This window comes from Pleuronectes platessa, chromosome 6, assembly GCF_947347685.1.
Source record: "Pleuronectes platessa chromosome 6, fPlePla1.1, whole genome shotgun sequence".
NCBI classification, from domain to species: Eukaryota; Metazoa; Chordata; class Actinopteri; order Pleuronectiformes; family Pleuronectidae; genus Pleuronectes; species Pleuronectes platessa.
In genome coordinates, this window is record NC_070631.1 from 14795046 (window position 1) to 14807962 (window position 12917).

At 41.2% G+C, this 12917-nt stretch overlaps 1 protein-coding gene across 7 annotated transcripts in view; it reads left to right on the forward strand.

Annotated features, from left to right (window-relative positions):
- The window catches only part of klhl17 (kelch-like family member 17), a 15315-nt gene extending 6577 nt beyond the window's left edge, over positions 1 to 8738 (forward strand). For all 7 annotated transcript variants that reach the window (XM_053423897.1, XM_053423899.1, XM_053423900.1 and 4 more), the window contains 8 exons: positions 1900 to 2016; positions 2142 to 2355; positions 3010 to 3154; positions 3432 to 3599; positions 3746 to 3834; positions 3999 to 4072; positions 4216 to 4397; positions 6473 to 8738. In XM_053423897.1, coding sequence (XP_053279872.1) covers positions 1900 to 2016; positions 2142 to 2355; positions 3010 to 3154; positions 3432 to 3599; positions 3746 to 3834; positions 3999 to 4072; positions 4216 to 4397; positions 6473 to 6701 — 1218 coding nt within the window. In that variant the 3' untranslated portion in view covers positions 6702 to 8738. The remainder of the gene's footprint in view (positions 1 to 1899; positions 2017 to 2141; positions 2356 to 3009; positions 3155 to 3431; positions 3600 to 3745; positions 3835 to 3998; positions 4073 to 4215; positions 4398 to 6472) is intronic.
- The last annotated feature ends 4179 nt before the right edge of the window (positions 8739 to 12917 follow it).

Here is a 12917-nt window from a genome sequence, read left to right on the forward strand (position 1 = left end):
AGGTTTATTCACAAGCCTGGTGATAAGGGATTCATGTTAAGTTTTTACAGGAGGTTAACCGGCCTATGATTTCAAGTATGAGTATCACAACACTGCCCTACATTTTCGAATATACCTTTAACTTGTTAGTTATGTTAAAGTTCCTGAGTGGTCATGAATAGGATGTTGTTTTCAAAGTCTTTTTAACTTTTTACAATTACATTTTTTGTTATGCTTTTGATTTTATTAGCCTCAAAATAGCATATACAATCTAAAAGCCCATTATATTAAAGAGACACTAGAATGTCACACAGTAGAGAGAATGACTCAGTCAAGACCCAACAGTCCCCTTAAATTCAATCAAGCTGCACCAAATTTCACGTGCTTATAGATATCAGTTTCCTAGATATTTTTCTTACCAAGATCCATGAATTATTCACTGGAAAAATTGTGAACACGTTGAAAAAGCTCTATAAAACAATTTTTACAAACAAAACGGAAAGGGGAAAACATGACTTCCTTGGCAGAGTTAGAAGACAGAAGCGAATGTATGTTTGTTGAGCTCATGTGAGGTTAGTATGAATTAAAGTATCGGTGAGAAGAGCAGCTGCTAGCATCACTTCCCCTTTATCTTGCTACCTATCTAAGAAGAAATCCCCACAGCACTGAAGAGACTGTGCTCCCACAGGGTAAAACACAAAGCCTCACCCGCTCTGTCTGTGGCTTCCAAAGCCTCAAGACTGGATCTGCAATGTGCGTGTGGGCGCAGTTCATTAAAGTTAAGAAGCATAAAGCCAGATTAAAAAGAGACGATTTTCTTTTATTCGTCTCCACTCTTCTGTTTTACTATTTCTTTTTGCTTTTCCCCCCATTTTGTCTGCGTTTATATCCGGGCTGCTCTGAGATCAAGGAGCTGTGAAATTTGCCCCATATTTCTTTCATTGTTCTGTGAAGGATGTGGAAAAGCATGACAGGATATTCACTATAGTTTACTTTGGTGATGCTTTGCAGATGTTGCATTACACGTGTGACATTTTGAAGAAAACAATGGATGAGCAAATTGTAATTGCTGTGTGCATAGGTGTCTCATGCATCAACCTCTTTTCATTCATGCTGTCTTCCTTTTCTTTACATCTGTACATATACACACACTTTTATGCATGCAGTCGTAAAAGGGACTGCAGGGTGGGGCCGCAGCAGTAGCAGTAGCAGCAGTAGCAGCACTTCTCTGTGTGACTGTGGATTAGTGGAGGCTGTTAGCCTATAAACTGTTGCCCTGATCTGCCCAGAGAAGACGGCAGCAGCAGCAGCAGCAGCAGCTGGCTGCTCTGGCCCCACCCAGGCCTACCAGCTTTGGGTTGATCTGGGAATTGTGCCAACCAGCCACTCGGACTGCAGCACTCAGTCGTGCCACAGAAACGCACATACACATAATAGGAACTTCAAATATATCACAACACCACTACACACATAAATACCTTAGAGTGGCAAATAAGCATTAATGCTGGAATTGTCCAAGTTGAAATGCTGACTAAAATGGTTTGATTAGCTTTATTTTTCATTGATTCATTCAATTAGATTGTTACCATTTTAAAACAATGCAGACAAGATATAGTGCCACCAATCGGTCAGGATAAAGAGTATCAGGTCAGGGGAGAGAGAAGAGAAGAGGAAGGAACAGAGGCAACAGCTCAGCAGACAAATTCAGGTACATCATACCGAAACTAACACTGTCTGGGGTCAACGCATGTTTCTTCCTGTATTGAAAAAGATCTTTCACTCTCCTTTTTTTCATAAGCAAATGCTGCTGTTAAGCTTTTTGGATGGTTACAGCTATATTAATGGCACTGTAGATTTACATCTGATAAAAATCATTTATGTAAATATTTTATAAAATCTGCTTTGTCCTCCCTCATCCAGGTCCTGGACTTGATCTCCAGTGATAATCTCAATGTGCCATCTGAGGAGGAAGTGTACCGGTCCGTGTTGAGTTGGGTGAAACATGATGTAGATGGACGCAGGCAACATGTACCATGGGTAAGACTGGTTCCATCTCACCAGACATGATGTCTCAACTCTGAACTTTGGACAATAAGGTACTTAACATCCCCTTTCCCCATCTTAATCTGAATTGACCTCCCACCATTCTCTGTCCCTGTCAGCTGATGAAGTGTGTAAGGCTGCCACTGTTGAAGCGAGACTTTCTTATGAGCAATGTTGACACGGAGCTGCTGGTGCGTCATCATTCTGAGTGCAAGGACCTGCTGATCGAGGCCCTGAAGTACCACCTGATGCCTGAGCAGAGGGGCGTCCTCAGCAACAGCCGAACACGCCAGCGTCGCTGTGAGGGCGCCAGCCCCGTGCTCTTTGCTGTTGGTCAGTGTGGTACCTAGCAGTGTACCCTTTGGCGACACATCCCATGTCACTCAGAAACTTTAAAAATATTAGTATTTATGTAGCTGGGAGATAAAAAAGTGTGAAATTAATATATCCGATCTTGTGTGGAAGCTTTGCAGTATTGTATCTTCTAGTCATGTATCGTAGACATTATACTATGTGTTTCAAAAAGAAAAGCGAAAAAATCGGATTCACCACGAGATTTGAATGAAACAAGCACTGAATGCCACTTCCTGCTTTCTGATTATATCTAGATGAGTTTTTCCACTCAGTGATAATATCAATTGCCTTTTTTAGTTTAGTTGTTTGACAAAAGAAAGTCAGTTTAATGTAGTTATGTTTTACATGCTGAAGCATTGCATAATCCTAAATTCACTAACAACTAAATCAGAGCAATTCCAGTACAGTTCCTTATTTTGTCTTGAGGCTAAAACTGTTAATTTGCAATTACAACATACTTGTTTGTGCCGTTTATGAGAATATCATCATCCATTAATTCTAAGCCAGGAGTCTTTTTGGGTCTCAGCCAAAATAACCTAACAAAAAACGATCCCTCTGAAATGATGCCACACTTTCACCACAACTGCTACACTGCTTGATGTTAAAATGGGGTTTTGTTGCTGTGTGTCCCAGGCGGTGGCAGCTTGTTTGCTATCCATGGAGACTGTGAGGCTTACGACACCAGGACAGACCGCTGGCACATGGTGGCGTCCATGTCCACTCGGCGGGCACGGGTGGGCGTGGCAGCTATTGGCAACAGACTCTATGCTGTTGGAGGGTGAGTGATGCCGACCATGATGTTGATTTCTACCAAAGCCACCATCTCATCACTCAAACATTCATAACGTTGTGTTATGAACTAAACCAGACTTTCGTAAAGAGGATTGGAAGGTGGTATATTCGGATGTTTTGACTATTAAAAAAAATCCTGAGTGACAGATATGCAAAGGTTCAAACAGCTGCGTCCTTCGGATAAGCTACTGAAATGTTTTCCTCTTTTAAAAATAGCTTTTAAAGTCGACTTTTCTGATAAATTTACATCCAAATCTCCTCAGGTATGATGGCACCTCAGACCTTGCAACTGTGGAGTCTTACGACCCCATCACCAACTCCTGGCAGCCTGAGGTTTCCATGGGAACACGACGAAGCTGTTTGGGTGTAGCTGTACTCCACGGCCTGCTGTACGCTGCAGGAGGTTATGATGGCGCTTCCTGTCTCAACAGGTACACACAGACAGTGATAGTACGAAGCTGTGATTTAGTGCAGTGTTTTAGCTTGTTTGTGTGTTTTCGTGACCAGATCTTAGTGACAGTTCATTTATATAGAGAAGTCATTATATTGAATTGAAAGTGTTTTTCTCTTCTCTCAGTGCTGAGCGCTATGACCCTCTGACTAGTACATGGACCTCAATTGCTGCCATGAGCACCCGTAGAAGATATGTCCGAGTCGCAACTCTGGGTAGGAAATTGCCAAAAAACACATTATTGTGAACATACTGTTCAACTTTATGTTTACATTTTACTGTCTACATTTTAATGTCTGAAATATAGGGGGAGCTGTACCTTTTGGTACTCAAATCCTAATATTTACATTCTGAGTGTTTACTCCCTTTTCCCCTCCAGATAGCAGCTTGTACGCAGTAGGAGGTTATGACAGCTCCTCACATCTCGCAACAGTGGAGAAATATGACCCGCAGGTAAGTTGTATGCTGTTAAATTTATCATCACAGTAAGATGTCTGTTGCCAGGTGTGGAATGTGAATGCAGACGAAAACATGTGGCATTAGAGAGGAATGTATGAGCATGTGACCAATCCACTGTCTCTTGATCTGATGAACAGAGCAACACATGGACAGCCATAGCCAACATGCTGAGTCGGCGCAGCAGTGCCGGTGTGGCCGTGCTGGACGGCATGCTGTATGTCGCGGGAGGGAATGACGGCACCAGCTGCCTGAACTCGGTGGAGCGGTTCAACCCCAAGGCCAACACCTGGGAGGGAGTGGCCCCCATGAACATACGCAGGTTAGTCTGGAAACAACTCACTTTGATATGAACAGAACTGTCCAAGTGCAGTTAAAAGAAGTATGTGTTCGTAGCAGGTTAAAGTACGATAAGGAAAGAATTGGAATGAAGTCTATCCACTTTGAATAGTGCATCAAAACATTTTCAACTGCTACAACTCTAGATCAAAACTGCACAAGAAATCCAAGCATCATTCAGAGATAAATGTTTGGAGGACTGGTTCCATGTTTGTAGAGACCAGAGCCACCAGAGCCACCAGAGCTGGTGAGAAAGCAGCTTGCTACTAGGCCGAGCTACTAAGTTTAACCACTGCAAAAAATGAGCAGGCCCTATTCCAGTCTGTACCAAAGGCTCCTTGTGTCAAAGTTACACAATTGCATTACTCATTTCAAGTGTCTGCTTCATTTCAATTAGTAAAAATAGTTTTTTTGCATTTGTTTATCTGACCTGTACATTTGAGCGCGTCAGCAAAAAGATGTGAGGACAGATGACATATGACAAAGGAGCGGGGGTGGATCCAGGAAATGTGATTGAGTAATACACACCTGAGCCATCAGGACAACCGGGTTCTATGATTCCAATTCACCAATCTTGCCTTACCACTGTAGTCTTTTCTGAGTTTCTCATAAGAAAACACCTACAGTGAAAATTTTGCCCTGTGGAAAATCTTTGTGATTCAACGGATGGGAGCCCCGATCATTCTTTATTTTTCTACAACAGTAGTTTCTTTTTTCCTCTTTGTAAGAAGATGAAACTTGTCTCGCAGGTGATTGTCAAAGCAAGTTTGTCTAGTGATGCAGGCTTGCATGCAAACTCTGATACAGCATCAACATCAGAGAGGGAGACAAGGCAGTCTGTGATGTCATGATGCATCAGCAAAATCTAGATATTCCCCTGGGCCACACACACACTCACTCAGTCTCTTTTTTTTTTAACACTATATTGCCATGAAGAAAACATTCGTTTATTTATACTGAACCAATCAAACCCAGTATGTTGCAGACCAAGTGTGCGATTTCTGATGCTATGAAATTGCATCATCTCTTGTGTTACGTTTGGTAACACAACAGATGATTACTCGTGTCCCGCCACACCAACTCCCCCTTTAACCCAGACGTTTACCCACCTCTGTGTCTATGACCCACCCTGTGCCTCTTATACAGAATGGTGAGACCTAATAAATGTGCAACATTCCTGCCCTGAACAGGCTGGGTTAAAGGGGCTAATGTCTGGGATGTTTCCAGGCTTCTGCAGGATCCTGTTGACTGTGCAGCCCCATAAATAACTCATGTGTTAATCATCAGTGTGGCTTTGGGTGCTTTTATATCCAGTTGCTGAGAGGCTCAATTTACACAGACCAAACATCACACTGTGTTCACCGCTCACTTGTCGCTCTCAAAACACATTTGGCACAAGCTGATGTAAAAATATTGGAAAAACAATAAATCACGGTTGATGACAGATAAAGAAAATGTTCCGTTTTATTGTCTCTCCCAACTTCCAATGACCCTCTTCTATATTTAAGTTCAAATCTAATTGGTACTTCCTTTTGGTCTCAAACTGTATGAGAGGTTCATATGTCATTGTTCCACTTGTATGACTCATACATCTAATTTTAGAATATTTCTGTCACAATCTCTTTTTCAGTAGAATATCACATTATGAAAGTAATTCCAAGCAGATAATGCATTCAGTGTCAGTCACCAAGCACAAATGTCGACTCGCATTCTGTTATACGTCTACCCATCGATTATCTATACCACTAGTCCTTTGAGGGTCGCAGCGGGTGGAGGAGCCAATTCCAGGCGAGAGGCGTGGTACACCCTAGGTCGCCAGTGTACCACAGAACACATTCACACATAAGGACAATTTAGAGTCTCCAATACCTAACCTTAATCTGCATATTTTTGGACTGTGATGAATGAAGAATAATCTAAATGAAATGGAAAACATTGAGATTATTTTTCACTTCAGATGGACCAACTGAAATGTCTTTTTAATCATTTGCAGTAAGGCTGTAGAATACATGGAGAATTTATATATTTGTATAACCAGATTGAATTTTCTGTTTCCAGGAGCACCCATGACCTGGTGTCTATGGACGGCTGGTTATACGCAGTGGGAGGCAACGATGGCAGTTCCAGTCTCAACTCCATTGAGAAGTACAACCCGCGCAGCAACAAGTGGGTCGCGGCCTCCTGCATGTTCACACGGCGCAGTAGCGTGGGCGTGGCCGTGCTGGAGCTGCTGAACTTCCCACCGCCCTCCTCACCAACCCTCTCGGTTTCCTCCACCAGTCTTTGACACGGGGTCATCACTTGGCTGAGCTCAGCCTCTGCTGCTACAGCCCAGGCTGGCTCTGGGAAGAGGCGCAACTGCTCGGTTTGAGATGGTGAGGAGGAGCGGAGGATGGGAGTGGACAGGTAAATGGATGGGATGATGTAAAAGAAAAAGGGGAAATGCCTGGTTCGGTTAATACAGTACCATCAATAATTAGTGGCACTCGTGGTAAAGATTTGCTGACCATGTCGTTAAAACGTGCAACATCAATCAGGAATTCTTAATCAGAATCTCTGAAAATGGTTAAACCACTCTGGCAAATTTTTACCAAGTGCTAGTAATTCCGTAATGGACTCTGGATGCCTGAATGTCCATGGTACAGCTCCACCATAAAGATACCAGCTCCCTCTCTCTTCAAGATATTCCTGGATCAAGATGTGTGAACTTTGACCGCTCTTTCCTCAAGCTCCTGTTTTTTTTGGTACTTCTGTCATGTGTGACGTAAATGTTTTGGGTTTGATGTTGCCGTCTTCTGCAAGATTTTTATTTAGATGGATTTGTAAAATGTATAAAAAAAGAGAAACAGAATGATTTTACTTTTGGAATGTAACGTTCGATTGGTGAAACCATGCATGTCTACGTACTGGCATCGACTCCCTACGGGAGGATAAAATGTTGTAGTGCTGCCATGCCACACTAGGTGGCAGTCACAGGCCATGCTCTAAACCCTTCCCACACTGCAAGAGAGCATGGAAACCAGCGTGCAGAGAAGCTCCACCCTCAGTTCTGCAAATGAGGTTGGATCCTTTTTTCATCCAAAAACAGAACAACTATATTGAAGTGTATTTATTCATAAAATGTATAAATGATAATATATTCAGTTTTTAAAGATGCTTATAGAAGGACACAGATCAGACCTATGCCTATTTAAGAGTGTTACTAATATATTAATTTATGTGTGTGATGTGCAAACCATCAATGGAAATGACAAAGAGAATGTCGGTGTGAGGTATTTTTGGGTTTCTCCTGAGAGGACTGAGAGCTGCATTTTGATATGCAGGATTTCATTTGCATTTCTTAATGTTTCTTCACTGCCACAAGCATGATCTCACACCGCAACATATGTTTACTACATTTGTGCAAAAAGCTTAATTTGCCTGCAAACCTATTGACCAGTCAGTGAAAAGACTATGTTTTATTTAATCCTGCGTCTCTATTGCATTTAAAAAGACACAGAGCGTGATATAATCACTGCACATGTGACAGCTTAATATGCATAACACAGTGAGTACTACTGTGGTTTATCTTCAGTATACCAACACTTGACCAGAAAGAGTCATGTGGTCGACACTTGGTGCTGTCATATTTCCCTCTACACTCCTTCAAGTGTAGTGTCTTGTTTTATTACCTCATTTTTTAAATAGATCCAAGTTGAACTACAAACAACTGTATAATTAACAACAACTACACTGGCTATAGAACCGGTTATTCTACCAGTGATTTCCAATAATCACCACGGAACTTGAAATTTCTAAAATAAATGGATCACATTGAGTCTTGTCTCAGTTAAGAGTCAATACCTGGGGTCAGCTCAGTTCATGTGTAGCGCAGTGATCTTTTAATTCCAGACTTCTAGGAAGTTGCCTTTTATTTTGTCCTTATTTTGAAGGATTTTGTTGATCTGGATCTGTTTACTTTGGACATCTATGTGTTAGAGTGGACCCAGTAGAATCGGGGCTGTGATGGTCTTATGGAGATGCCGTGATTCTGTAAAGTCACCTTGAGACAGACTTAAAGACAAAAGGTGAACAAAACCACACAAGACTTTGGCCTCAATCCTGCTGATTCAACTGTAAATTTAAAAAAAAAGATAGCTAAAGTTATGGATGTGCAATTTCAATGTATCTGTTACTTTTTTAGTTTGTGTTTAATGTGGTGATACTCGTTTATTTATGTTTGTTATTTATGAGCAACTTTAAAATATTGAATTTTGCACTATGATGAAATGGAGCAATACTACACACTGTAAAAAAGAAATAAAGTTGTTTCCAGATGTGATAACTTGATGACTTTGAATACACAAGCACACACACACGCATATACTGATCGGTGAAACATTTGAAAGTATATCCTTTAAATGAAATATCTCTCCACTGCAAGCCTCTCACTACAGGTCACTCTGGATTAGAGATGCAGTTAAATGCCCAATGAAAACACATAAAAACACATGCGCACACTGAAAGCCATGTCGGTAACAGTGTTTGTTGCTAGGCTCACTAAACACTGTTGCTTGGTACCTTCCCAACATACTCCTCTTTCACAGTGATCCAAGCAGACAGCTGAACACTCTCACTTTACCCTTCTTGACCTCAGTTGCATGGCATTCACACCTGTGGCGGCCGCTGCATGCACTCGAACCTATGAACTCCCACTCTCAATACAAACAGGACTAATACAGGAAACACAGCAAAATACTGCAGCTTTGAATGATGGGAAATGGGCTACGACTGCACACAGCTGGTTTAACAGGACATCACATCGTCTGTGCACATACACACAAAATGTACACATGCAAGTGGATCTGCAACCTCTGTCTTCATTTTCGATTCCCTAGAGATGTTACTAATTTTACCAGTTGATGAACAGAAAGTACAACCATAAACTGAGCAATGAAACTTGTGAAATATGCCAGAGTGACATACAAATGTAAAAAGACTACAGAGAGCTGCAGTTGTTTGTTGATCTTTTACTAAAAATATAATGTCAGAGTGATTTGATGATGCAGGGATCACCTGCTTCTTGGAAGTTGACAGGAAGTTAAGTAGAATGAGATGAATTCACGTTGGTTACAATAGACAAGGTGCCAAGTTGTTTTTTTGGAAGTTAGATATGACGCTCCCAAGATGGTTGATAGCACAACAATGCATGAAGCCATTTACTCATTTATTCTGGAACATACTGTATGCACAGCGGTGTGAGAAGTTTAGTGGATGAATCATGTGTTACCATTTGCAGCCAATGTTATAAACATGAATTCAAGCCGACCACTGTCAATGTTCTCAAATTTCACAGCCACATATCAAGCATGAGAGGAACGAGTGTATGAAAGTAAAATGATTTTGTCAGGAGCATCCCTGAACGTGTGCAAAGAGGGCTCTGGATGGTCTGGAATGTCTGACCATCTTCTGTGATTGTGCGTCACTAAGTGCTCGAGCTGCGAGTCACCTCTGCTGCCATGAGGATGCTAATGAGTTTACAGCTTGTCCATATGAGTGTAGTCACTCCTGAGGAGCTGCTGCAGCTGATCCCGGGGTGAGGGAGGCTAGGGGGGGGGGCAGTTCCTCCTACTGGAGCCTCTCCCCTTTCCCCTGGTGTCAGCCGCTGCACAGCCCTTATCGGGCCATGGAGATGCTGTCACTCTCTGTGGAGGGGCTGAAGTGTCAGCTGCACCGCTGCACCTACGAGAGGCAAACACTTCCCGACATGCTACTTCAGATAAGAGCCGGCTTGTAATGGAAAATTCGTCAACCCCATCAAAACTCTTTATCAGAAATAAAAATGGAAGTCTAAACCAAACACAGGAGCACTTTGCAGAGCAATATGAACAATATAAATTACTGCACATCACAGTTCATTAGCTAGCTACACAAATGAGTTGAAATAAATGAACATTAACCATCTTTTAAATTCAACTACACCAGCATATTTTCAGCCAGGGATTATATTTAATCGTAAAAGGTAACACATGACTTTCACCAATAAAGCTCTTGTTCAGGTTATTGGAATCTTGTGCGGTTCTTAAATTATCACACAATTTTTTATGCTATTCTCCTTACAGCTTGTGTATGAAATGGTTGTCTATGGGAGCAGACCAGAGGGACATAATAATCATCATGATCGCATGGAAATCCAGAAATTCAGCTAATCTACAGTGGAGTGAGGGGTCGCTTTTTTCCAAGCTTTGTAATAAGAGGAAACACCAACGAGACTTACGAAACCTCTGATGTGGACCAATCATCTTTAGATCACCTGATGCTTATACAATCACAACTTACCATAACACAGTGACTCATTCATTCCCAATATATTCAGAATCTATGTCTGAGAGAAATTACTCTTGCCCCACAAAACCGGACATGAATAGTAATCCAGAGACACACAGGCTGTGTGTTGTGGCTATCTACTGTATCAGTGCCTTCAGAGATAAATCTCAGAAACAGACAGTGAGCTGGTGATTATCGCGGGGGACCTTTTAGTGGGACCTGTGCGGAGACACAGCCTAAATAAAAGAAAAGAGACTTAAGCAAAGAAATGTCAACAGAAATGTTCTTGCCCAGGAGTTCCCAGTGATTATCCAACAGGCATTTTGTTGTAAATGTTTAACTGTGTCCTTTTAACTACATCAAGTATCTCAGTCCATGTTTACAACGTCTGATTTCAAAGGGCATCTCTCCCATTCATGGGTCATTCATATTTTAAGCTTGTGAAATAACGTTCAGAAATTACTTAACAGCTTGCAGTTGTATATTTGTTGTTAAAATTGCACAAGAAGTTTTATCAATATGAAGAAATTTTGATTTGATTCTGTCCTAACCTGTCTCCAAAGAAACGTTAGTGGCCATCGCTTTAGGTTAACAACATTCAGATGTTGCATGATACAATAAGGTAGTAACAGCACTTGAGGTTATGATAATTCTTAAATATAATTTCATGAATTCTCTCCTAAAGAAAACTTCAACTTCTTCTCCATAACAATTCAATATTGTTTATCAGCTTTGAAAGAGGTTGAAAATCCTTACAAAACTATTTAAGAATATATTCAGAATGTTTGATAGATAGTTACAGATAAATTGTTGGATAGGACAATTAAAGATAAAAAGAACAGTAAAACAAATAAACTAGTTTTGAATCAAATTCATATGATTGATAAAAGTATAAAGCTTAATTTTTAACTTGTTAACAAACCTTTTACGATTTCTTTCAGTTTCTGAGCTGCATAAGATTGTAACTGTCCATTGACTTACTATCCGTTTCTTTCCATGCAAGTTAAGATATTGGGGGAAAAAATAGAAAGTAAATAATACAAAAAGTCATAAAAAAATTCCAATGTGCATATTTGTTACCTCTTGATAAAAGTAATCTTAAATATAAATCACATAGACTTAATAAAAGTCTGTGTCAAAAACAGGCATCTGGCGAATTTAGAAACTGAAACATTCGGACTGACTTTGACTGATCTTGTCTTCAAAGTGGGGCCGAGGTCCAATTAAGAATCCTCTACGGTGGTCGTGTGAGAACTTTGGCACGTCGGAGTCTTCGTTGGACACCTGATGTTGGGGGCCTCGTAGCCAGACTCCGCTTTAGTGGCCCGGGGTGTGACTTTAGCACCGCCGCTCTCACCCGCTGAGTCTGGATAAACACAAGCGAGTGACTTCTCAGGGAGAGCCAAAGTTCAACCCGGCATACAGGGAGGGAAGGGCTTTATGAAAATAGATTTGAGGTTTCTTCTCATCTCATGAAACAAAACAGGTGGGTTCAACTTTAGGGGAATATGAAGTATAATCTATACCAGTTCAGTTGTAAATGGTCTGAGTGGCTGGATGACATGTTTATTATTTTGGGAGCAAAGGCTGAAACTGGAACATACCAAAAAATAAAGTCATTATTTTTAATGACCATGTGGGTCATTGTTAGGAAACAGCTCATTCAGGAATCGTCGGTTCCACCATATAAAACGTGATGGGGAAATGAATGGCCTGTTTGTCTGCTGTTGGTTTTGGCAAATGTACCTGGTATTTCCCTTTTCCCGTTGAGTAATATGACAAGAAACTGTGGGAGTGAGATCTACTGTAGTGAACTTACCCACAGAGCGACAGCAGGCACATTCCCTACTGTTGAAACTCAAGTCTCCTTTCCTCAATGGTGCCCTGTAAAACGTTGGCAGAAGCTGGTTTGTATAATCCCATGTGAGGAGTTCGACCACATATAACAACAGTCACCCTTAAAAGCTGTGGTGGTGGGTTGTGTGTGTGGGGGGGTCATCACATATAAGTCACTCCTAAACATGGTTGAAATTTTGTGAGACCACATGGACTTCAAGAAACTGCCTTCAGACTGAGGTTGTACTTTCAACACAGGTCAAGTACACGATAAGATTTAAACAATCTGACTTCCACACGACTCTATTTAAGTGAACCATTGTAATTGAGTAATGTTAACATAATGAATTACTTATAGCAT